Source organism: Triplophysa dalaica, chromosome 22, assembly GCF_015846415.1.
Source record: "Triplophysa dalaica isolate WHDGS20190420 chromosome 22, ASM1584641v1, whole genome shotgun sequence".
NCBI classification, from domain to species: Eukaryota; Metazoa; Chordata; class Actinopteri; order Cypriniformes; family Nemacheilidae; genus Triplophysa; species Triplophysa dalaica.
The window spans coordinates 14,816,903-14,844,438 of NC_079563.1; the positions used below are offsets into that span (position 1 = coordinate 14,816,903).

Genomic DNA, 27,536 nt, shown 5'->3' on the forward strand with positions numbered 1-27,536 from the left:
TATAAAGTTGTCAGCTACATGCATAAAAATGTTAAAAACGAAAATACAATTATTGTATAATGTTTATATTTGATTAACACTTTACTTAAGCATATAAATTACATGATTGGTACAGTTTATATACTTGTCAAAATTGGAAGTGTGTGTGTATGAGAGAGAGAGAGAGAGAGAGAGAACAAGAACGAGAGAGAGAGAGAGAGAGAGAGAGAGAACAAGAACGAGAGAGAGAGAGAGAGAGAGAGAGCACAAGAACGAGAGAGAGAACAAGAACGAGAGAGAGAACAAGAAGGAGAGAGAGAGAGAGAGAGAGAGAGAGAGAGAACAAGATCGAGAGAGAGAGAGAGAGAGAGAGAGAGATAGAGAGAGAGAGCAAGAACGAGAGAGAGAACAAGAACGAGAGTGAGAGTGAGAGAGAGAGAGAGAGAGAGAGAGAGAGAGAGTGAGAGAGTGAGAGAGAGAAGAGAGAGAGAGAGAGTGAGAGAGAGAGAGAGAGAGAGAGAGGACGTGTGTTGTGTGAGTGTGCCATGCTGCATCATTGCTGAAACTTCCACGCAGCTGTTATCACTGTCATTGCGCACATTTAACACGCGGGAAACCTATGAGAGCATGAAGCCCACCAGAACGGATTCTCTGTCCGATACTGTCCCGCACCGGAGCGTGCTTTAAACACACGTGCTGTTTCTTTTTGCTGCAAGGTGACGCAGCGCCGCGGATCAGGTGGAGTGACGACAACTGCGGCACGGAGAGCGCGAGCTCGACCCGGGCGTATCGCGCATTTAACGGATAACGGCGCGCGTACTGGAAGCTACTATGTGCGACCATTCACAATGACAACCAAGCGAAAGTCAAGCAATCTACAGCTGCGGCGGTCCATCAGCGAACAGCTGCGCGACTCCACATCCAAAGCCTGGGATTTACTCTGGAGAAATATACGGGACAAACGGCTGGCAGGTCAGTAGAGGACAAACCTGAACTTCTAAAACGTGTAAAAACGAAGCACAGTGCGTTTCATCGTATAACTTTAACGTAACATGACGCACGGGCCCTGACAGCTGTTTGGGGAAGGTCAAGTTTTTGATGTTCATAGCGATGTTGTCCCCTGTTGACTAGCGGTGGGTGGGATAGTTGTACTATGTCTGCGCTGCATTTTTGCGGAGACTTTCCGTCACTCACTTGCTTTACAGTACCTATACTATGATATTTAATCTAAACAGTAGCACAAAGGAAAGTAAAAGTTGTATTTCCATGTACAGCAACAGTATGCAGTTATACTAGATAGTGATACTCCCTAGATACAGTTGAAGATGTGTGTGCCGTGTGTGGTTAACTTTATCATATTTATGTTATAGTTCAGTATTAGTAGACAAAAAATTATTTTACAATTGTATGTTAATTTCTCCACATACTCTGAATTTAGTTTGTTTGAAAAACATGTATAGTATAGTATATGTCGTGGGCTCTTGTATAGTGCTTCGATATGCTCATAAACAACCCTTGGAGCACTGCGTTAACAACGCAAGGTTGTGGGTTCGATCCCAGTTTATTGCAAATGCCTACGTAAAATGTGTAGGATAATGCAATGTAAGTCGCTTTGGATAAAAGCGTATGCCAAATGCCTGAAATGTAAAAAAATGTAGTCATGTTATTAATTTATGCATTTGGCAGACACATTACATTGCATTAACCTATACATTTATACTTCACATGTTGTATTTTTCCCACATCAAAAGCACATCAAGTGCATGATATTTCAGGATGTTCTCAACTCAGTATAGTATAGTATAGTTTAATTTCATCACATTTATATCAATATTCAGTATTCAGATTAATGGGTATTTGTAAGAGTTGCACAATGTAGTAGTCTAGTTAGTACATAGTATACTGAGTGCACTAGTACACTATAGATCTTATGAACTTCTTCCACACACTCTGAATGTACTTGAATATGATTTTTAGAAAATATCTCAGGTTAGCATACTATAGTTTTTATCTTAGTCTAACATGTTAACATACGGTACTCCGCTGTTTCTGCGTACTGCAGAGATGTCTTGATGTTTTTGTGTAAAATATATATGTGACAATGGATCACAAAACCAGTCTTAAGTAGCACGGGAACATTTTTAGTAAAAGACAAAAAGACATTGTATGGGTCAAAATTATAGATTTTTCTTGTATGCCAAAAATCATTCGGATATTAAGTAAAGATCACGTTCCATGAAGATATTTAGTAAATTTCCTACTAAAATATATCAAAACTTTTTTTTTGTGAGTGGATGGCCTGCTACAGTGCCTCTGATTAACAACTTCAAAGGCAATTTTCTCAATATTTTGATTTTTTTGTATTCCATAGTTTTAAAGCGTCCTATTCTAACAACTCATACATCAATAGAAATCATATTTTTTAAGCTTTCGGATTGTGTAAAAATCTCAATCTCAACACTCAGACCTTTATCTCCTGGGTAAACTTCATACTGGATGTATTTATCAAACAAACATGTGATGTTTGTTATCTTTTAATGCTCACAGTTAACGCCTCCTTTTTGGTGGATTCTAGTGGGTATCGAGCATGTGGGTTCCAGTTACTGATAAAGTGCCTGGGATTACTGTCATCATTGTCCCCCCTGGTTTAGACCGTGAACATCTCACCCCTGCTTGACCTGCTCTGAATTTAGCTCTCATATGTGAATGCTCTTAACACGGGTTTGTTTTCATGGATCAAGTTCATGTTTAGGTCATTTTGGCACGGCCCCTGTGAGGGTGGACCTAAGGGTGTAATGGATTGAAGGAAGCTCTCAGATAATGGAATGAAATACGAATGACAACAGACTACGGTTCATGTCCACCAGAGGGCATTCATCTCAAAGCAGATCACAAAATAGAAGATAAATCTTTAGCTGCATGTGTATCATCAGAATGGCTTGTCCATACATGCTATAATGCCGTACGTGTCTCAAACAAGCCAGGTGTGAAAACCATATACAGAAACTGTTAACAATTTTTTAGCTCCGCTCAGTAGACTTTGAGTCTTGTTTTGTCTCAAATTGTTCTTTTAAAGATCTTTGATGAAATGATTTTAAATAGACCCAAATTAGACAGAGTTTTACACTAAGAATATGCTGTTATGAATTTGTGTGCATTTAATATGTAGTTCAAGCTCAGCTCTGCCTTTGTAGTTTTGCAAGAGTCTCCAGTTTTGTTTTGTGCATTTTTAATGTTCTTCACGGTTCAGCAGAATACTGAGTGAATGTTTGGCTACTGTAGGCCTGGAACGGCTGTCAAATCGGGATTATACTTTCTCTGTTTGATGCTGAGACTTTGTGTCTTCTCATTGGAGAACAGAAGAAAAGCATTGCAACTCATCTTCCTCCCAAGCTCTCTCAAACACTTTTTCTGTCTTTACACAAGTTTCTTTTCTAACACTTGGTAGGTTAAAATAATGTTTTTACAGAAAACCTTTTGGCTGAGACATACAGACTGAACTTCAATACTTGAGAAACACAAAAATCATTTAAGCAGGTTTCTGGCTCAAGTTTAATTGGCTGCTGAACGTTTCCTATCCACCCCACCCTATTGGCTCCTCCGGTCACATGCCTGTTAAGTGGGTAGGGCAAATGAAAGTGTGAACACAGATCAGATCCTAGGTGTGTTTGGTTCTCTGTATGTGTCAGTTTCGAGTTTGTATGTGGTAGTTTAGAGTTATGAAAGCATCATAGCTTATTAGCTAGCGAAAGCTTGAGTTCTCAGTGTAAATCTGACTGTTTGTTTAAAGGTTTAGGGAGCGACTGAGTAATTCAGAAAAGTTTGAAGTGGTTTTACCTGTGGAGAGATGGAAGCTATTTTGACTGATGTCACAGATGATTGTACGGACAGTGAATGTTTGGGCAGCATGACTCTAGAGACTCAAGATATATACCTCAGACTGGACAGCCTCCACAGACGCTCTGGACTGCGCCTGGCCCGTATCATTGCTAGGGAACAGCTACTGAAGAGGATATCTCAAGGTATGAGAGGTGCACTGGGTAACGGTTCAGCCTTATTTTAGGTCTATAATTGACAAAATTGTTGAGATATTTTCTGAAAATCTGCACTACTGTAGTAGTCAAATAATACAATGTTAGTCAAAAGCTGCCCAGAACTGTTTTCTGTCTTACATTGGTCAAAATATCTTATTTTGTGTATATCTAGTATATCTTACTATGAGAGTCAATGTGTTTGGTAATAAGCATTCATCCAAACATCTTTCTCTGTGTTCGTCAGAACAAAGAAATAATACAGGTTTGGAACAACTCGAAGGTGAGCAAATGATGACAAAGTATCGCTTTAAGCTCATTCACTGTGATTTATACATGCAATTGGACAAACTTGTCTTTTGTTGTCTAAATGTTAAGATTCATCCCCTCAAGAACCAATCCACAGTATTTTTAATGAATAACCCTTTCATTCTTAAAGCGTATGATGAATAACTCATGACTTGTGCATGTTTGTTCAACATCAACGTATTACCTTCATGGAACTTGAAACTTATTGGTTTGTTTTGGTGTGTTGACTCAATACATAATTAAATGACTGTGTTGAAAACTGGTTATGTTTAGATGAAGCCTTGCATGATTTGACGGGGAAATGTTTTAAGGTTGATAAAAATGTCTAGACCTGAAGTGTGTGGCAGCGATTTGGTTGGAATCTGCACACGAACACATTTTGTCACACACACTGCATCAGGAATGTTTGGACCGCACATTAGTTACTTATACAGCTTTTTGAGGTCTTGATGGCGGCTCTTGAGAAATACAGGCTTTTCTAGCCATGACCTGTGGCACATGACCTGTTAACTCATAACATAATGTTGAAACTTGGAATTATGTTCATCTCTTCGACAACATATTTCCGATGACATTATTGCTTTTTCACAGACAAGATTTTGACCCCCACCCATTCTAATGGGGCTACTGGGAACTGGAATATTGATGGCATTGTTTCATTTATTTAAAAGTTCTGGTTTGTTTTAAGAGCATATCAGCTATCCTTAATGTTGAAGGAATAGATCAGCATTCCTCTGTCGACACCAAGACAGACACTAAAATGTGGAAAATTCAGATGGAAAGAGGTCGATTTTCTCGGTTTCGAAATCTCGCTCAAATCTTTTACTGACCTTCTTTGTCTGACTGCAGAAGTAAGTGTTAACAGCTGTACCGTGTTGTTGTGTCCAAGAATACACCTTTCCATCAAAAACCGGGCTTGGTGCCTGTCATAAAGATAACTCTGATAAAGCAGATCAGCCTCTGGGATACGCTTGAGCTTGATTTGAACTGAACGTTGTGCCATAATAAGACTGAAATATGAGCATTTCAATTTAAGTTGACGTTATTGTGTCTCTTTGAGTTACTTCAACTTAATGCGTCAGAAATCGGTTTTAGGAGGGGTTCAGTGTTCAAAGTTTATGATCTACAGATTGCTGTTTTAGTTTCTTTTGTTTTATTAAATACAACAGTAGGGTCTAAAAGTACGAGACCACTTGAGAAAATGCTTGTTTTTATCATTTAGGGTGTGTTCACATATTGCATGTTTGGTTCTCTGGCACAGTTCGATTAAATTGTGAATGCAAGACGGACCTGCTTTAAACACTTCATGAGGTATTCGTGAGTAACCGGCTCATTAAAAATACCATCATATGCGCAGGCATGCACTGAGCAAGTGTAACTCGACACACAGCATTGCTTTGAATGTCTGATAAGGTCTGTATTAATATAAATCATAAAAGCTGTCCAACCAGGACTACATCATTTTTTGATCTGGACCATCAAGAGAAATTAACTACAAATATGAATACACCCTTAAATATACATTTTGCATTGGGATTATATCGTCCGCATGATGTTTTGAGTGAAAAGTTGGTGTTTGGTATGCGTGTACCCTTTAATGACCAAACATACTTTGAATATTTTATCTAATAAGTCTTTTGAAGGAAAGTCTGTCACATACATAATTCAATACTTCAGTCTAGACTTCTTTAGATGCGTGTTTCCTCTTGATTTATTAGAGCCAGCAGAGAGTGACAGGAAATTATTGTGGAGTGAGAGAGGGAACATGATACTTTGCAGTCTGGATTTGAACCTGACTCACCTGAATGTGTTCAAAGTGGCAGTAACTTGTGCCGTAACCTCTGCATCATGGGTCTGGCATGTAGCGTTATGTTTAAAAAAATGGGTCGTGATCTGTGCCCTTATCTAACTGTTGTTTTGTAGCATGCAGGGTGGATTCCTAAATGATGAGAATTGTACATTTGTTATATCCTGAGGTGCTGTGGCATGTGTGCAGTTGCTCAACAGCAGCGAGAGTTGGAGGGTTGGGCTTCTGTGGGACGGTGATTCAGATCGGCGTTTTAATCCGACAACAATTATCCCCTCACATCGCAGCTCTCTGGTCCACTGTCCGTACAACTAAACTTTTATCAAAACTATGACGCACTGGAGACAGGAACTGCCTTGTTGTTTTTGGATAGGCATGCTTTAAGTGCTCATGAGGGGGGAAGTTAAAACGACTGTAGATTTACATTTCTTACAAGTGCTTATAAGACAGAGAAATGAAAAGTATGAAAGTTATTTGTTAATTGATCAAGAAATGCAGAAGATCTGCCTAGTATTAGCAGCGAAAGCTAATATCTGTTATGAGATTGCTGTCATATTTTAATGGCAAAACACTTTATTACTGCAAATAATACACAGCACAGCTTAATTTTTGTACAGAACAAAATCTCAATATAATTTGTATCATGTTTCTTCCATTCTGTGCAGCTCTTAACTGTTATTCCAGTACAAAATTAAAAATGGCAATTTTTTGGCAAAATAGAGCTTTTGTGTGCGTGTTTTTGTGTGTTCCTGGTAAACCCAATTGGTCCGCATAAAGATAATAATAACATAATTGACCTCATGAGGACATCTCCATTGGGAGAACAGCTTATAAATCAAACTGAGTATTAATTTTAAAATGTAAAAATGGTAAATGTTGTTAATTTTAAAATGTAAAAATACGTAAGAGTTTGGGATTTATACAGATTAAAATCATGTCAATGAAAAGTCCCCATAAAACATGGAAACCGAGTGTGTGTATGTATGTGTGTTTGGCATCACAAGTGCGGTATGAAACATCATGTATTATGTCTCAAGTTGACTGTCTTTTGTTGATACTGATCAAATAATAAATCAATAAAGAGTTGAGAATATTTTCTATTGCAAAAACTGTAATGGCAGTAGTATGGTTCATTTCCAAGGTGTTATAAAGTTACCCAATGTGGTTTTGTTTGAGGGACTGCTCTTCGACCTCAGTGTGGGTTCAGTCTTGACACTTTTCTCTTGCTCTTGGTTGCCCTCTATTGGCTAAAAAGAGATTTGAGAAGCAGGTGAATTTTTTCCTTTATTAGCCGACATTAGGTTGGTCTGCTTGTTATAATGAACTTGGAGCTTGATTGTGAATGATGATGATTATAATAATCGATTTTTGGTAATGCAAAGGCACTTTGCCTACTTTAATTATACATTAGCTTACTGCTTCACATATAATAGTATATATTGTTTCTTGTTAGTTATTGTAGTTGCGACGATTGACTCTCTTATAAGTCTCACTTTCCTCAGCCAGCCATTTCTGTCTTTCTTACCATCTCTCTCACACACAGCCTCAGACGTGCAGCCTGGTCTTGTTCTCAGAGGGGAATGTGTGAGGACTCTGGAGAGTTTGCCCAGAGATACTTAGCCCACACTTGACCCTCTGGTATCTCTCTCACACACACATGTACAGCCATCTCTTCTTTCCTCATTTTTGTTATTCTTTTGTGAATCAGTCTTTTTTCTGTTTTTGTTTCTTCTGTTCTTCTATTGTTATAATCTTTGTCGTGATGCCCTGTAATTCCACTGGGTGGCTGCTTTAGAAAGTTAGAGAATGAGCATGGAGGATGGTTTCAAAGAACTTTCAGAATGTGATATATTTCTGTAATATGACGTTTGACTGTGATATTATCATTAAGTGATGTTTTGTATCCCTTTCTCCTGTAGAAACTTTATGCTTGGCGAATTTTTTTTATTGGAATAATGTGCATTTATAGTATATAGTATGACCAAAAACTATGAAATGCAAATAAAACATACTTTGTACTTTATTAAAAATTCGCAACCCAGAAATTCAGAGCTGCTGTAAATAACTGATATACACACCGGTGATTTCACATCGATTCTTACAACTGTGCAAAGCATTGTTTAACAACACCGAGTTCTTCCTTGTCTTGACTTGTTCTTAATCTTAACTTGCAATGATTTTGCTAAATTTTTTAACATAACTATTTGCATTCCCATCGATACAACCACACAATTGCCTTTAATTTCCTTCCATTGGAATTCATTTTGTGTTATTCTTATTTCTTTCGACTATTGTTTTGCACTCATGTCCTATCTCATGTATCTCTGAATTATGTCAGGGTCTGGGAACAGGTTGCATCTCCAGCTGCAAGTGTGTGCATTTGATCGATAGTTGTGAAGGTATCAGCACATGTTCATTTTCTCACGTGTTCATGGGCGAGGGGTGGGGGGGTGCGAAGCCAGTACATACTCCAGCTGTTCGGAGGCGGTTCAGGGAGGACTGAAGAGGCTCATAAGCATTAAAGTCGAGAGTTGTGTGTCGAGAGTCTTCGACAGAAAGGAAACGGGTCAAAAACGGGCTCTTCCGAATAAATTATGCTGTGTGTTTGACTGGAAACTCCAATGTGGTTTTAGGATCTTACCCGTAACCACAGGCTGCAGCCGATGCCTAGAGGTACCACATCAGAGATTCTTACTGTAACTTTAAACAGTAATATAATGCATTTTTAAATGGTTCTGCTCATTTGCATGGATTTGCAAAGGCTTTTTTCTCTTGTTTATATAAGCATGTCTATAGAAACCATTTATGTTTATCTGTTAGGTATTTGTGTTATTTTAGTCATATTTTTGTTTTAGTGGCTATGTATTTTTAGAGCTATTGAAGCAAATGTTATTGCTCAGTTTTTGTGTGTGTTCATGTGTAAAGGATTTTCTTATATTTTTATCCAAAATTGTTAGGGTGTCTTTCTCAGTAGGAAAACGAGGAGTAGAAGACTTAAAGAAACAGTAAGCATCTTAAAAAAAGATGCCTTATGCTTTTCCTAGCACATCTGACTTTTACAAGTTAAACAAAATAATACTTTTAAGCAAACGTCTTAATAATAATTACATCTGTTAAGGTTTGATTTTGTTTTCTCCAAATCTCCAGACATCATGTGAAAGCTTTGTTTTAAAACTTACAAAATTCCATTTTAATTTCTCTATTGATCTCCATCTTTTATGTTCCATTGAAGTTTAATAAGAGTTTAATAAAATTAATAAGAGTCTGGAATGATGCTGAGTAAATAGTAGCACACTTTTATTATTTAAATTATATTTCTTTTGGCTGCAGAAGTAGTAAATACTTACTGCTTTCTAGTAGAAATATGATGATCTCAATATAATATATGATTGATATCTCCTTGTGATTAGCTTTCTTTTGAAAAAGTTCGAACATGCAGAACATGGTTCACTGCTGGAATTTTTGAGTCATGTTAAATAAAAAAACGTCCTTATGATCCTAGTGGATGGATGTCAAATCACTTTAGCATGTGTGGGAAAATGGCAGTGGTCCAAATGTGTTGCTGTGTGTGTTTGTCTGTATAGTGTGTTTGCTCTGATGAGCAATGCAGGGACTGTCTCGAGAGGTCTCATGAGAGAAGTGTGTTTTTGCATGTGTGTGTGTGTGTTAGTAGTTGTGTTTCCTTTTGGTTGTGTGCACTGAGATGAAGAGCAGACTACTTAGGATAGAAGTTAAATGTTTGTGGAGGCGGATGCATTATAAAGCTTTAGAGGGGCATTACTGCCTAGGTGGTCTCATCTAAGTGACAAGTGTGTCTTGTACAAAACACAAAGATACTGTACACATCACCTTGTTGGTTCTGTGCAGGAAATTTTGCAGCATCTAGCGGTGAGGTTGAGAATTGCAACCAACAGCACACTTTACCGCTAACCCCTCTGTTTCGAAGCACTACGGTGGCTGACAAAGGATTAAGATGTGATCATGTTTTCGTTTCTATGTTAAAAGAGATTTTTTTTTATTTAGGAAATGCATTATGTAAAGCAGTTTGTCCTTTTAGGGCTACTGTAGAAACAACATGGTGAATTCCACATAAGGGGACCCGCGGGGTATGTAGATAGAAAAAGCTCTAAGGTAATAAAAACATAACGCTTCATTATGTAAGGTTTTTATACACCTAGTCTCAAGACATAGTTATGTTGCATTTCTGTCAATAGATCCCCCAAAATGACACATTGGACCTTTAGGATACAGTATGTGCATCTGACTGCTCATGAAGAACAAGTGTGTACTTTCCAAATAAAAAAGCTTAGTTAAACTTTTCATTCACTTATAGAGCAAGTCATTATTTCCAGACTACACATTAGCAATGGAGTGCGTGTTTGTGTTCCAGTATTCACAAAATCTCGGGATGCTGGAATGTCATTCCTTTACAATTCACTTTTATAACAGGAATGGTAACCTTGTTAGCTTAGTTAGTTGCCTTGTTAATACTTAAATGAAAAAAAGGAACGGGAAGAGCTTTAACGTTCAGCACTGTCTTTGACTTGAAGAGTAGGGGGCTCAATAAAACCAAAACCAAAGGAGCAAGACCGAAAAAAACAGAAAGACCCCCAAAAAGTCTTTGTGGGCTTAGTTGACTCTTAAGGACACGGGTTCTATGTTTTTATATAATCAGAGGTCTTGCTCAATCAAAACAAGAATGCCTTTGATTTTGCCTTGTGCCCTGTGGCATCCAGTCTCTGCATGGCATCCGTGCCCGCTGCTCCGTCTCATGGCGCGCTGCCTGTTGTCACGTCGAGGTGAGCAGGAATGTCGGGAGGGTCAGGAGGGCCTACGCTGATGAGATCAGACGCCAACATTTGTGGATTTTGTGCATTTGGACGGGGACGGTCACACTCTGTGACTTTGTGTTTGCCGTTTCTGTGTCGTGCCATTTTTTTTTTATCGGCACCTCTCCATGGTTCATTGTGCAGCCTTGTGCTACCGCTGTTCGGTTGACTCTTGTTGTGCATGTGCCTTGTGCGCTCGGGTTGTGTAGAGGTTGATTGGTTTGAGCACCTTTTTGTGTCTGGTTGGCGGGGGACATTAGATATTAGTGGTATGTGTTAATTAAACTCACGGTGGTTCTTTATTCCCACGCCTTTGAGGACCACTGACTCGGGCCAACCCAGAATCCCCTCTGAGCTTTTGATTCTTTCTAATGTTCTGCAAAACAAGCCCAGTGGTTGGGCTTCATTTGACAGCTTCATTAGATGATGTTGTATACCACTGATCTGAGACCAGCACATTATCTGAATTCTAAAGTCATTGTTGAAAGCAAAGGGGAGGTCGAGGTTAATGAATCCCAAATCAAACCAACAACAATATGTATGTGTGGAATTAATTGGATTATAAAAAGTCAGTTTTAACATATGATAACATACTGTATATATATTTTATATTTAAATTTTAGGAATATTGAAGAAAAATGTGATATGCAATATATTGCAAAATAATGCAATGTGATAATGTTTTGAATTTGATTTAAATTATATTACATGCAACAACAAAAAATCAGGACCAACCCCACACTTTGACAATAAATTGTTGTTGCGATCGTTATTGCAGAACGGCACAATCCTGGCCAATCAGAATCAAGTATTCCAGAGCACCATGTAATAAATCATCATAAATACTCATGTACAGTAATATCATGTTTCCTGCACACTCACATAATTATATCATTACACTATTCATCCACTGCTGGTATTATGTTGGATCTCTTTTCTCCTTACGTGATGTCAAAGCTTTAAGTCTTGTAAGAAAACAAACAAATCATAAATTAAAACAGATGAAACGTGCAGTGATGAATTAGGGGGTCTTTTTCTGTCTGTGACAGCATGGTCGACTGCACCCGCTGAGTGTTTTCGTCGATAGCAGTGTTTGCAGTCTATAAAAGGGCCCCATCGTGTCTTTCTGTAATTGCTTCCATGTGTGATTGGGATTCCAAACACTAGAGATGTTAAGCATGTATTGAAAGTGCCTAGTGAGAGATCAGGTTTTTTACATGTACATTTCATACACAAGTGATTATGCTGTTAAACTTTCATGATGCTGTAACTTAAATATTCTAAAAGGGATAGATACCAAAACATTTAAATCATTTCATCACCCTTATGTCATTGTACTACTTTCTTTTCTCTGCAGAACATAAAATAAGTTATTTGGAAGAATGTTGATAGCCAAATGACATTGGCCCCCATTGACTTTCATTTTATGGACAGAAATGTGACATTTCTCCAAATATCTTATTTTTGATTAATGTAAAAAATAACCGTATACCGTTTTTCAACAACATAAGGGTAAAATTACAGATCTTTTTTAAATGAACTCTTTCACTTTTATTTTCCTTCGTGAGTCCATTTATTAAGGTTTATTAAATCCTGCAAATGTCTATTTATTTTGACGTATTTTTTCACCATCGCTTTGAACCTTGGAATTTGGAAGAGACTTGAGGAAGAGGGTTTGGTGGATCCAGCAGTTGGTGGAGTTTTCTCTATGGTGACTTTAAGACGTTTAGAAAAAACGAGATGCTCAGATATGAGACAGACGCATGTTTTCTCAACATTAAAGCAATGAGCACATGCAGTATACAATAATAACCTCACAAGAATGTATCTTTACATTAATGAATAGTGCTGTTTCTTAAGCCGTTGTGTTTAGAGAGAGATTTCTGCAGGCTTTAAGGGGTCCCTGTTCAGCAAATGTGTAATTTAGCGCAAGTATGTGGAGAATCTTGTACTTGAGTATATAATTGTCGGATTGTGGTGAGATCATTTCCTGAAACATCCACTTTCAGGGCTTATTTTGAGAGATGCTTTGTTTCTACGGATCATTGTCAAAGAAATGTGGAGAAAATGGACCTTGGGAGAAAAACACACATGAAAGAAACACATGTCTTTTTTTACCTTTGAATGTAAGTCTTTGCGTCAATAATTGATTTTCTAATGTATCAGCCTGGTGGATTTTTGTTAGATGTGGTTAAACCGAATTGATCAAATATACAGTTGAAGGTTCATGTCATTATTTGTTCATTTTCAGAAATCGAAGCAAAGGAGGCATGTGATTGGCTGAAAGCGGCAGGATTCCCACAGTATGCCCAACTGTACGAGGGTAAGAAATGCAATTCATATCTATAATCACACACACGCAGATCTGTCAAGGACTCATTTGTTGATTCGGTTGCCTCAACAAATGTGGTTGCAGCTGTGTGGTTAAATCACTGTAAGAAATAAGGTCTGCGGCAGGGCGAGAGAGACCAAGAGAGAAGTTGACTTCTGTTCAGTTTAAAATCACAACTATCCCATCATCCCACCTCAGCTAGGTGGACAGAAGCCACACCGTAAACATGGACTTCATTTTCTTAATTTTTTATACGGTTATATAGAATAAAAACTGCATTTACACAGCTGTGGGCTTTTTCTCGCTCTTTTTTTCTGCTCATTTTGGGCTGTGGCGAGCTATTCACATCAGGCTGGAGTTTCTATCCAAGAGGAGGAAGAGGTCATGGGAAAAAGTCTTCATTATCACTGGCGGAAAAATGTAGGCTCTTGCCTCAGACTTCCGTCCAGGCCAACAGAGGGGTCGGGAGGATGCTGTCTCTCTCTCTCACTCGCTCTAGCTTGCTCCCTTTCTCCGTTCCCCTGACTCCTACTTTACGTCAATGAGCGGTACAATGTAAACAATTCTATATTTAATGTCAAGCAAATTCAGGTTTCCTAGTTTTTCTCTCATGAGAAACTCAAAAATGGAAGACGCTCGATTTGGCCGTGCGAGGTCATGGTGACATCATGACAAAAACAGAGCGCTCCAAAATTCCAAACGGTGACCGTTCATCACGCCTCGCTGTTCATTTGTATCGGTATCTCCTCACTTTGCTAATTGTCGGCATGCTTCAGCTGAAGCGTGGGAGTGCTGGATAACCCTTGGATGGGTTTCAGAGTCGTGTATAATGTAATCAGTGAGGGCACGTCTGCCAGAAACGCTTGTTTCTTTATGAGAATTACACCACAGCTGCTGTGAATCTGTGATCCTTCACAGAACCTCTCCAGATGTCTGGCTGGGCTGACTGGAGAGACTTCATATCTATTTATTTATCTGTTTGTTTATGTGTTGATTAATTTTGGATTAAATCTGACTGTACATAAAAATGTAGTGCACTTACAAGCACAAGTAAAGTGAATGTGTGTCATGTTTACTTCTCTTCTTCAACAGCACAAAGAAGTGATCTGCTTTCTGTCTTTGTATGCAGATTCCCAGTTTCCCATTGAAATATCTGGAGTCAAGAGGGACCATGACTTTCTCGACAAAGATCTTGTGGAGCCTATTTGCCGGTAAGATTGAAGGTCTGGCACTGTCTGTCCGTCTGTCTCATGATAATTAAGAGAATCGTGATAGGAGATAAATTGCTTAACAATCCAGTATTTGATATGCAATACAGGTTGCAATTTCTCAAATAAATGTTATATTTAAATGTTAAATATTAATGCATTTCAAAACTGAAAAGTTTTTATAACCAGCACGTATTATTGGTGGTGAAAAAAACATCATCATTCTGTCTGTCTGTCTATCTATCATCTGTATCTCTCTGTTTATCTGGTCTGTCTGTCTGTCTCTCAATCTGTCTTGCTATATACAGTATCAGTCTGTCTGTCTCTTTATCTGTCTATCTACTGTAGCTTTATGTCTACTTATGTCAGTCTGTCTGTCTGCTGTGTCAGTCTGTCTATCTATGGTCTCTGTCTGTCTACCTATCTCTCTATATCTGTCTGTCTGTCTATCTACAGTATCTATCTATCTGTCTGTCTACCTATCTTTCTCTATATCTGACTGTCTGTCTACCTTTCTACTGTCTCTTGCTGTCTGTCTATATCTACTGCGTGTGTCTGTCTGTCCGTCCGTCCGTCTGTCTACTGTATCTGTATGTCTGTCTATCTACTGTGTCTGTCTGTCTATATATCTATATCGGTCTGTCTGTCAAGAAAGCATAAGAAAAGAGGGAGTGGTAAAGAGTTTGAGAAAGTGAGTCTTGTCATCTGCCTTGTCTTGTAGTCTACAGGAGGGAATATGATATACCACCTTTACTAAAGTGACAGCTGTAAAAAGTTTTTACTGTCATCACATTGAACAATTTTGAGTTTTTTTTTGCTTTTTTATCCAGTGCAATAAGAAAAGTAAGATGTTTCAACGAATGTTGGTAGCTAACCAACAAATCCAAACTATCATTTTGGCGGAAGTGTTAGTAGAATGGCATTTGTGTGGTTGGTCTTATACGTCTACTCAAAAATCATGCCACTTTCTTCCTAACCTTCTCTCAAGCAAATGTGTTTGAAGAAACATCAACTGCTCTTTTAAGACCCAAGCTAATCTCAACCCTTCATTTCCTCTCTTCCCGGTTTGTGAGTACGAGAAAGCTCAGCGGCACTGGCCTAGTGGCGACCCCACCTCTATAGCTGTCTGACCCATGTCCTTCATAAAGTCTGTCCCCTTCTCTGATGCTTTGATCCCTAATGCAGCCCCCATGTTGCTGGCTCTGATGTTCCTCTCAAAGGCCTGAGGGAGCGTTGGGGGTTCGGGCTGGCTGTAGAGGCTAGTAACAGATGGTTTTGTGTGTGTGTGTGTGTGTATGTGAAACAAGGCCCGGGAGCGTTGAGGGTTTCTAGCAGGTTGTCTCCTTTTCTAATGCCGATAATGACAGCGTTAGTGAGATCTGACAGCTTTACTGTCCACGAATACACGGACACTCGCACACAAACACGCTGCTTTTGAGAACGCTCTCTTCTGGCATGTTAATGGCATTTTATTGTCACTCCACAGACATTGATGTTTACGCGTGTTTATGTGGCCATCTGGATGTTTAATTGGGCTGGAAAATGCAGAATCGCATGACAAAGAAATGTAAAGAGAACCCTGATTGCGTCGGAGATACAGCACAGAGAGCTTATTATCCGTGTTGATGTCATATTGGAACCTTGTAGGGTGTCAAAAATAACAAGTCCGGTTTTATAGGGGAAATAATGGCTTGTTTGTGTCTGGAATGGGTAAAAAGTAAAGGAGTCTCCACTCTCTTGTCGAGATGTGGGTTAAGGAACGGAAAATACTTCTCCAGGGGTGAAGATCACTCAGATTAGGACGTTAAAGGGAGTTTTAGGGTTACATCAAAGGGTAGGTGGGCGAGAAGGTGGACTGCCCCCCCCTCTCTCTCTTTCTCTGTTTTTCCTCCTGCAGTCCAGCCAGAGTTTCGTTCATTCATAGGCATCTCCTGTAAGAGATTAGAACCTACAGCTGCCAAACTGTCTCGTCACTCAATCCATCAGCCAATCAGGACGTAGATAGTGCGAGTTTCTTGAAATGTATACCTGCGTGTAGAGAGGCAAGCAGAGGTTAGACCAGCGTAGGATATACAGTGGATTATCTCTCTCTCTCTCTCTCTCTCTCTCTCTCTCTCTCGCTGTATGGTTTCTTTGTATATGATGATGAGCGTGATTGATGTATCAGTGACCGAATCTTCTGTCTTCCAGTCGACTCAACACTCTGAACAAGTGTGCCTCCATGAAACTGGACGTGAGCCTCCCCAGAAAGAAAGTGAGTCATTTATGGCATCGTACTCAACGTTTGCTTGTTGTTTTCAGTACTTGGTTATTTTGGGTGATATCACCCCAAAATTAAAAATAGGAAACTGTAGAAAATGAAACCTGTAGTAGTGCTAATTGTGAAAAAGTCTGGACATGATCATTTAAAAAGAGCAGGAAAAGTAAGTTTAATTATTTTCATGCAAAAAAATATTTTGGGGTGAAATGTGACAAGGATATTCACCCACTGACCCGGTTTCAGAGTTGTTATTCTTTTTTTTCAGTTTTATTGTTGTTTTATTCCTATTTTAAGTTAGCTTGTATTTAATATTTTAAGTTTTCATGTTAATTTTAGTTTAATTTTTAGCTGTTTTTGTTATGTGCGTTTGTATTCTTTATATTTTATTATAAGTGTAATACAATTTATTTTCATTTTAGTTTAGTTTTTGTTTATTTTAGTTCATTATTTTTAATTCACTTATTTCATTGAATTGCTTGGACAACATTTCACATTTTCGCTTTGTCAAATCATATTTAGGCTGATATTTTATTTTATTTGAATAGTTTTGGTTAACAGTGATAGTTCACCCCCCCATAAAATGTTTCATCGATTACTCACCCTCATCATTTAAAACCTGTATGACTTTCTTTCTTCCGCAGAACACAAAAGAAGATATTTTGAAGAAAGTTGGTAATCGAACAACAGCGGCACCCATTCACTTTTATTTTATGGACCAATGCAAATGAATGGGTGCAGGTTATTTCCATTCTTCAAAATACCTTAACATTATATTTAGTCATTTACAGACGCTTTTATCCAAACCGACTTACAACTATCTTCTTTTGTGTTCTTGAAAGAAGGTCACACAGGTTTGAAATAACAAGAGGGTGAGAAAATGATGACAGAATTTTTATTTTTGGGTGAACTATCACTTTAAGTAATCTATTTTTGTCTGTGAAAGTCTGTATGGGTTTGCAATGGAATATTTGCTCTATAAACTACATAACACTAAGTAGAGTAAAGTAAAGAGCAGTCAAGATAATTGATATTGTTGCTCAATTTAATAGTGTCAGTTTAATCTTTAGTTGAACATAAGTCATGTTTCATAGCTGTGTTTCTAATCCTCCTGACTGCTGACGTCTCAGACATATGAAACGGTTCTTTTCTGGGTGTCGTTGTCGCCATGATATCACACAGCAATCTGATCCTTCTTATTTTCCTGTCCTCTTGCTTGACTGATATGTGTGAATTCCAGAAAACCAGCTTAAATGACTTAAGGGATGTTTTTGAAGTAGTTGTCCTGACATTTTTTAAATACCACAAGCTTGTTTTGACATCATCATTGTTATCTAGCTAAATCCATCAGGGCTGTGATTTTATAAATGGGAAACTTAGTATGCAGTGACAAGAACGTATAAGAGATTCCTCCTGTGCTGTGAGATCGGTTATCTAGAAAGGTCTAGATTTTGCTTTAATTTTTCTATAAAATAGTTTTATAGATTTAGCAAATAGAATAATCTGTCTGTTCATGTTTTAAAGGGATTGTTCATCTGAAATGAAACAATTCTGTCATTTATTTACACTCTTGTCTTTTATACCTTGCATGTGACTCTTCTGTGAAACACAAAAGAAGATATTTAGAGAAATGTCTCTTTGGTTTTGTGTCCATACAATGGAAGTCAATGAGGGACAGTGTTGTTTGGTTACAATATCAACATTCTTCAAAATATCAAGCTTTGGTGTTCTGCAAAAGAAAGTCATACAGGTTTAAAATGACATGAGCACCACTAAATGATGACAGAATTTCCATTTTTGGTTGACCTATCCCTTTAACATTGGCCTTCATTACACATAGTATTGGATATACATTTATTAGAACTCTCAAGTTAAGACTAGTTGTGTGGTTTCTTCTCTACCCAGAGTGAGGACTCTGATGAGGAGGACCTGTTGGCCATCAGCACTAGATGGACGTTTGAGAGGAACAGTCGCCGCTGGTCACGTCTGCAAGACATCGATTACCTCCTGGGTAGAGCGGAGGAGCGAAGCCCCTCAGAGATCGGCGAGGGTTTGCGGACCACCGTCAGCAGTGAGAGCATTCTGACGGACCTGAGCGAGCCGGAGATCTGCTCCCTCCACAGCGAAGACTCCTTGTCTGCCATGCCCGATTCTGCCTCGCTTGCCTCACTGCACTCACCTAGAGACCTGCCTCATTACGGTTCACTTCCTGCCAAGAGCAGGCAACGCGGACGCACGCGAGCCAAAGACTTCCTGCGGAGGATGGAGACCATCGGTCGGACGTGGGGCCCGTCAATGGACCGGTCAGAGCGACGCTCTTTGGTTATCAGTGCTCCAGTTTTACAAAGCGAGCCCCAGGCGTTGAAAACTTTACATTGTGTTCAGATCTTCAACGGCGAGCCCCTAAACGCTGAAAATACACCACTGACTAACAACTGTGCGAATTCACTCGCCAGCAGCGAGGCGAGCAGTCAATCAGAGACCAGCGGCAGTGCCGGAAGCACACCGAACACAAAAGGACGAGGTTTGAAGTTTCACACCCCTGGTAAACGTGCAGGCGTCTACCTGGAGGATATCGATGTTCTCGCAGGCGCCCCCCACAGGAGGAGACCGGTAGAACAGAGTCGTAAACATGACTTCCACTCCTATGAGGAGCTAATGGTGCACATCCCAAAAGATCATAAGCCGGGTACCTTCCCCAAAGCTCTCTCCATTGAGAGTCTGGCACCATCGAGCAAGGACCACCTTATAAATTGGAAGGTCATGAATTCAGAACAGCAGCTGATGAAGAACAGGAAAATAGGTGGAAGGGATCTGCGGCAAGTGACGCGCTGCTGTCCTCGGGGAAGTCGGATCAGCGTTTACGACAATGTGCCCGGCTCGCACCTATACGCAAGCACAGGGGATTTACTGGATCTGGAGAAGGAGGATATATTCCCGCACCTAGATGACATACTGCAGCATGTGAATGGCCTGCAGCAGATTGTAGACCATTGGTCTAAAAGCGTCTTGCCGGAAAGCGAAGGGGAGGGGAGAGAAGAAAGCAGGCCGGACCAGAGGATTACAGATGTCCAGTCCTCCAGTCAAATCACACTGGACTATGAAGGGAACTCAGTAATCGGCCTGAACACGTCAAGCGATGGGAACAGAGATGGGGTTTCGCTAAATGACACAGACACTTCCAGCATCCGAGAGAGGAGAGACTCAGGGGTGGGAGCATCTCTCACACGACCACGGTGAGATCACTGAGAAATCGTAAAGTGACATGTACTAGCATGCTTATTAAGTGCTGTTTAAAAACTTGTAACATTACTTTTGTGTCTGTGGTTCCTCCACAACTCAATTGTAAGTTTAATAGTTAAAAAGTAAAAAATGTGCTTAATGTATTGTGCATTTAAGTAGCTTTAAATTGATGTTTGCGTCCTACACAGCATTGCTGTCCTTCCAAATCCTTATATGTCCAAATTGGCATTTTAGGTCATGGACAAAACACTGTACTAAGTAAATGATTCAATTCTTTGTTGTTGGTTAAAGTTGACACTTTTTAATACTTTTTAATACATGAAGGGTGACTAATTGTAATGATTTATAGTAAAATGTCAAAATATGGAGATGATTTCACAAGGACAGCAGTGATATACAGATTGTTATGAATTTGATCAAATGAGATGATTGTATTATATTTTAAGCTATGAAGTCAAAATTCTGTACCTCCCTCTTTAAAAACTGAAAAAATTTCATCCGTTTTATTATTTACTGTTTGACTGTTTTTCTTTTCATGTTCAGATTTTCATTCATGTTTTGTTTCTAGGTTTAGATGGCCCAGCTTCAGGATGTCAAACCTTCTCGGCCAATCAGGAATCTCGTTACAGATATCGAGCCAATCAGTAGGCCAGCTTAGCTTGCTGCAGAAGTTCTCTTTACTGCGTCTCACTGCTATCATGGAGAAATACTCCATGTCCAACAAGCACGGCTGGACTTGGTGAGTTACCTACAGAATAAAGTTGAGAACATGTTATTAAATATCGAATGAAATTAAACAGATAATAAACTTTAAATAAAATTTGTTAAAATGTATTCACTTACATTCAACACCTGTATATCACTCTTTGTTCTTTGTTACACAAGAGAAGATATTTTGAGAAATGTGTCAGTGGTTTTGTGTCCATACAATGGAAGTCAATGGGGGTCAATGCTGCTCGCTTAACAACATCCTTCAAAATATCTTCTTTTGTGCTCTGCAGAAGATAGAAAGTCATTGAGGTTTAAAAATTAAAATTTTCGAGTGAACAATCCCTTTAGGTCTTCACAGAATGTGAGTTCCTATAGTCTAAATATAGCTTTAAGGGTCTCTTAAATACTAAAGTTTGTGGAGCAAACATCTCATTTACCTTCACAACGTGTGTTTTCATTCTTAGGTCAGTTCCTAAATTTATGAAGAGGATGAAGGGCCCTGATTATAAGGATAAGACGGTTTTTGGAGTTCCTCTGATTGTTCATGTGCAGCGCTATGGACATCCTCTGCCCATCAGTCTACAGCTCGCTCTGCGCTATTTAAGGAGTCAGTGTTTAGACCAGGTACACAATTTCATTCACAACTGCATGTTTATCAATTATAAGATTTAGACGCTCCAATTGTCAAAATCGTTTGTTTTGTTTTAGGTCGGCCTTTTCCGCAAATCTGGCGTGAAGTCTCGCATTCATGCTCTGCGGCAGATGTGTGAAAGCTCTCCGGAAAACGTCAGCTACGAGGACCAGTCTGCGTATGACGTGGCCGACATGGTTAAACAGTTCTTCAGAGATCTGCCTGAACCTCTCCTCACCAGCAAGATGGGAGAAACCTTTCTTCACATATACCAATGTAAGACGCATTTTCCAGATGTTTTCAAGCTTTAGGTAACCTGGGAATCGAACCCACGCTCTCCTAGTTCTAGGAAACGTTCTCGTCTGATGGATCTTTCAAATCACTCGCATACTTAGTACTGCTCTCTCTTTCCATCCAGATGTTCCTAAAGAACAGCGCTTACAGGCTGTCCGGGCCGCCATCATGCTGATGGCTGATGAAAACCGGGAGGTCCTGCAGACGCTGCTGTGCTTCCTAAAGGATGTCACGTCTTCTGTTGAGGAAAACCAGATGACCCCGATGAACCTGGCTGTGTGCCTCGCTCCGTCTCTCTTCCACCTCAACATCATGAAGAACGATAACCTGTCACCAAGGTAACCGAGATGCAGAAGGCACGTTGTTTCAGATTAGTTCTATGCTTTCATCACTTTAGATGAAAATAATGTAAACGCACTGTCTCAACTCAGCTAACTAAAATAATTGTCATTGGGGTGAAATAAGGATGAAATGTTCTGAAGGTTCTTGTGTGTGTCCAAGTACATATGGATGCGTTAGGAACACACGTCTACTTTGTCATTAGGACTCAACGGCCCTGAGGTGCTGTGAGGAGGCGTGAAGTGTTTTATTAACTCGACAACTCCCCATCATTGTCTTCATTAAAGAGCGTTAACACGACACCAAGCAAATGCACTGCCTTGGGGTCCAGACATAGGAGGAGGTGTGGAGATCGTTTTAATGGAAAGGAGTAGTTTACATCAGACTCTACTTAGAATGGGGAGGGGGGTGTCACGAGACCCACCTGTTTGTATAAATGTGCAACGTGTGTATTTTCATTTGTCAGGCAGAAATGTTCTTAAATCTTTTCATTGGTGTGATTAGAGGAGTTTGTTAATGTATACTGCGTTAGTTTACAATTCACATGCGTGACCTTATGGTAATGTAACTGAACGTGATTAAATGTATATAATGGCTTTATCGTGTTTAGGTCTATTCAGAGGAAGTATGCCACGGGGCGGCCTGACCAAAAGGACCTGAATGAGAACCTTGCAGCCACTCAGGGGCTTTCCCACATGATTGCTGAATGCAACCACCTGTTTGAAGTACGAGCAACACGTTCTGACTATTAGACAAGCGCACCCCTCTTGTGCTTTCTTTTTGTTTGTGTATATAAGATAAAGGTTTGATCAAAAAAATTGACGCGCTTAAATATAGCTGATTTCATTATTCTAAACGTATAAAAATGTAAGTGGTAGAGAACAAAAGTGTTAGGGTACTTATTTTGTGCTGTGTTTTTGAAGATCCCGCATGAGATGGTGTCTCAGTCCAGGAACTCATACATGGAAGCTGAGCTGCTGGCGCCCTCTATAGACGAGCTGTGTAAAAGAAAACCACAACAAGATGAGGAGGAGGAGGAAGAGGTGGAGAGCTCCTATCACTCTTACCTGGAGAACCAGATACAGAATCTGATAAAAGACAGCAAGGATAGAAACAAGGGATGGGTGACTAGAGCAAACGTCGACAATACAGAGGTCTCATTCAAAAAGGTGAGAATATATTACATATGTGACCAATATTTGTATGAATGTTTACTTTAAGACCTATTACACTTGATTATTTCCCTTTTTTATTATTTACTCTTATTGATATTATATAACTTTTCCTTTTAAATGTTAATATAAATGTTATTGTTATTATATTATATCATATATACATTTGTATAACACTCCTATGTTAAAAACATATACACAAACAAAAAAATATTGACATATTTCTCATTTTAAACCCCAAATGATTTATAATGATTATATTTAGGTATTAATAATAGACATGTATAGAAAATGTAAATGAGCATTACACATTTTTATTATCATTAAATATATATAATTTCAATGTGTATACGCCATACAATTAAATATTATGTAACATATTTACAATTAATGCCATACAATAAAAATATGTAATCGTAAAAAGTACAAAAAATCTACAGGTAAATTGTTGATAAAAGAATAAACAAATTGATTTTATGGTGAATTTATGCATCTAAAAAAATACCGCCTTGATAGATCAGTGCTGTTTTTTGTGACAGGTGGGAGATGGGACCCCATTGAGAAGGTGGCGTGTGTCTGCAGAGGTGGAGGCTCCTCCATCTGTGTTGCTGAACCGTATTCTGCGGGAGCGCCATCTATGGGACGGTAACCTGCTCCAGTGGAAGGTTCTGGAAACTCTGGACAAACAAACTGAGGTGTATCAATATGTGCTCAATAGCATGGCCCCTCACCCCAACAAAGACTTTGTGGTGCTTAGGTGAGACTGTCAGGCAAACATTGAGCGTTCGTCATTAAAGGCATAGTTCACTTACAGTATATATTAATTCACTCGCCCTCAGACGCATTTCATTTCAACATATTAAGCTATACACGTTAGAGTCATGGTGATTCTCAGAAATCGGAAGTCGTGAAGGTTTTACACACCCTGGCTGAACAGCTGGGCATTCATGAAATATTACTCAAACTATACATTACATGTTAGTTAATAATGAATACATTTTGCGCCTGGCAGAGCAATACCTTCATTTGATCATTTAGCTGTCTGTCCCTGTTTTGATCCTGGTTTTTGTTTTGATTATATTTGTCATTTCAATCTTTTCGTTTAGGACGTGGAGGACAGATTTGCCAAAAGGCGTGTGTGTGCTGGTGTCAGTATCGATCGATCATGAGGACGGAGCACAGCTGGGGGGAGGGAGAGGGGTGGTTCTGGAATCGCAGTATCTGCTGGAACCATGTGGTTCTGGCAAGTCCAGGCTCACACATAAATGCAGAGTTGATCTGAAGTAGGTGCACTTAAAATAACACAAAATAAAAAATTCTGTCATTATTTAGTCAAAATCTGTAATCAGTGAAAATCAGTGTTGTTAGGTTTTCAGCCTTCATCAAAATATCTTCTTTTTCTGCAGAAGAAAGTCAGTCATACAGTTTGACATGAATAAATGTTTTTATTGTGTTAGTTAGCTGTATTTTTGTTATTATGGCTTAAATCAAAACAAACCAACTGCAGTTTGATTTGATATAAATTAGAATGTACAATAAAAAACATGATTTTTGTTTTTAAATTGAGTAATCTCATTATAATAATTTTTAATAATATTTTTTAATAATAATTTTTTCGTTTCTTTTTTTGGGGCCGAAATATAACTTTAAATGATTCCTTTAAATCATTAAATGATTCATTAAATGATGAAGCTTTCCTGTAGCTCAGTGGTAAGAGCATTGCGTTAACAACGCAAGGTTGTGGGTTCAATCCCAAGGGATTGCAAATACCTATGTAAAATGTATAGGATAAAGCAATGTAAGTCGCTTTGGATAAAAGCGTCTGACAAATGCGTAACTGTAAATGTAATGTAAATGATTCCTACCCATAAAGCATGTGATATGGTGACCTAATATTAAGCACCTTAAACATGTATATACTGGTAACATAGAATTATGTTATATTAACTGTAAATTTGTTTGTTGTGTATCAGAGGTAAGTCTCCAGAGTGGTACAACAAAGCTTTCGGCCAAATCTGTGCTACCGAGGCCGTCCACATCCGCAACTCCTTTCAGACTGTGGATCCCGAGGGCCCAGAGACCAAAATCTGAGAGAGGCTATGGAATCATGGTTGAACTGGGATGTTGTACTGCATCAGGCCAAATGATCACAGAACATGAACTGGGCCAACAGAAGTAAGAAGAAAGGAGATTCGAGAGAGATTAAGAAAGTTGAAGGTTTTATTGTGTCTACTCCCAAACAACAACAGTCTGCCATGTCTCTATGGTGTAACACGTCTTAAGTGTTTTTTTTTTGGATTTGTTTTAAACCCTCATAATGTATTTAATATGGACCGTTTAATGTAAATTTGTGCCGCTGTTCAAAACTGCCACTTTTGACATGTTGGCAGCTGCTGTTTTGGGAAGTTTGATGAGAGGCAGAAAAGATGGACAGAGAAGGTGACAGACAGTCTACACTGTAGCCATGAATCCATGCCTGTGCCGTAGCGCCGCTTCATGTTGTCCAGACTGTTCGACAGGTCTGCTTTGACCTCAGCAGGCAGCTTTAACTAGAGCAAAGCTTACAGCAGTTACATACAGATGTGAATAACAAACCACCTCATGCTATCAAAACACAGCAGGTCTGGTTTAGTGTTAGTGAGCTGAGCAAAACCACTGCGTCCTTATGACGTTTGACCGTATTAAGGTACGATATTCTCTATTCCCTTTTGCAATTTATTTATAAATCTATATTTAAGCGTTTTATCCCTAGTCATTTGAATGAAGATAAAGTTAAAAAGATTTTTTTTGTCTTTAGAATTTGTATTGATGTGAAGTATTTACTAACAATATTCCTGATTTTCCCTCATTGTTTCAAAGTTTCGTTTTAAGAAATGTTCTGTTTATTCATAAAACTGTGGTAATTTTCTTTGATTATTTTGTCGCAGGTAAGCAATAATGTATTATTATGATAAATGCACCAGTATTGTGCTTTTCTGACTAGGCAAAATGAATATGTTACGCCTACAAAAAAAGGAAAATTGTAAATAATATAATATTTCTTGCAAGCATGTCAAATTATTATTATACATTATGTTGTTGTCACTCTACGATGTCTAGGACATTAATTCATTTCACTGCTTCTAAGAAGCGTCACGTGTCAATTCACAGAGTTGTACGTTTGTGTATAAATGTGTATATAATTCACTGTGTATATGTTGTACATAAATAAGGCTTATTGGCAGATTTGTCTGATTTTATGTTTGTTTTTGTTCCTCATATTAATATATGTTGGATAAGAACAATTAATTTGAAAGAATCTGACTTCTCAATTTGAACGAAAGCTCTACCACCAGATGGCACTATTGGTGCATCACATTCGCATTTGGACGTGTCTCGAAGATATCTGTGCCCAATTATTTTAGGCACATTAGAATAATATAACCAAACAATAAAAGTATAAAGCAATTTAAAGGTCACATAACTGTTCATTTGTTTCTAAACAACACGTCCAATTACTAGCAGAGATGTTTTTTCTTGAGTCTGCAGAATCCTTAGGATTTATTGATCCGCGCAATTTCAATAATACATCTAAACAAGAGCAGGTATGGACAGCAAAGGACAAATACAGGAGACCATACATCATCATTAGCAAACAGAAAAAGAGTGGCATGTCTTTTTATCCGTTTAAATTGTAGGCGTGTATTATAAAGAAGGTTAAATCGTCACAAAAGGTGCTCTGGTTTTATTAGATTAGGACTTGATTTAATGGGGGCTTTCTTGTTTATCAAGGTAACCCCCTTTTCATTTTGTCAGTTGAACCTTAATTTTATCCAAAATGTCTGTATAAACCTAGGGGTAAAAGAAGGCTGTAAGAGAACAGCATCACTTTGCGTAAATCCAAATCCAACCACAGCTATAAGGTTATTAAATAATAAAAGATACATGTATCTGGGGGGGGGGGGGATGAGACAGACAGTCTTCATGGGTTGCACGGTGGCTAATGTCTAGTCTAGCCCTTACAAAGCAAACCATTTTATTTCATAAACAGACCTACCAGCTTCAAGCAAACACACACAGAAAATACACTGCAAAAAATGACTTTCTAATTTAGTCTTTTTTTCTTGTTTTCCAGTTAAAATGTCTACAGATTCTTGAATAAAGATACATTTTCTCGATGAGCAAAATGACCTAAGAAAATAAGTCTTGTTTTGGGGAAAAAGTATGAAATTTCGGTGAATGTTTGCTTAAAACAAGCAAAAAAATCTGCCAATGGGGTAAGAAAATAATCTTGAATAGCTAAAGGTTGACATTTTTCTTAGTCACTCAATTCAAGATTATTTTCTTACCCCATTGGCAGATTTTTTTTATTGTTTGAAGCAAACATTCACTGAAATTTCATATATTTTAACTAA

General features: G+C 38.6%; 1 protein-coding gene across 3 annotated transcripts; it reads left to right on the forward strand.

The window, feature by feature from the left end:
• The first annotated feature begins 527 nt into the window (after positions 1-527).
• Positions 528-26,365, forward strand: stard13a (StAR-related lipid transfer (START) domain containing 13a). Of its 3 annotated transcripts, none has more exons than XM_056736722.1 (14): positions 528-951; positions 13,207-13,278; positions 14,417-14,498; positions 16,686-16,749; positions 18,658-19,988; positions 20,564-20,734; positions 21,171-21,330; positions 21,415-21,613; positions 21,756-21,969; positions 22,581-22,695; positions 22,894-23,139; positions 23,682-23,899; positions 24,249-24,425; positions 25,116-26,365. In XM_056736722.1, the coding sequence occupies exons 1-14, from the start codon at positions 828-830 to the stop codon at positions 25,231-25,233; spliced, it is 3,291 nt and encodes a 1,096-aa protein (XP_056592700.1). In that variant the 5' UTR covers positions 528-827; the 3' UTR covers positions 25,234-26,365. The 3 variants fall into 3 exon arrangements, with proteins under 3 accessions (XP_056592700.1, XP_056592699.1, XP_056592701.1); XM_056736721.1 differs by lacking the exon at positions 528-951 and adding an exon at positions 3,670-4,001; XM_056736723.1 differs by lacking the exon at positions 528-951 and adding an exon at positions 8,677-8,799.
• Positions 26,366-27,536: the final 1,171 nt, after the last annotated feature.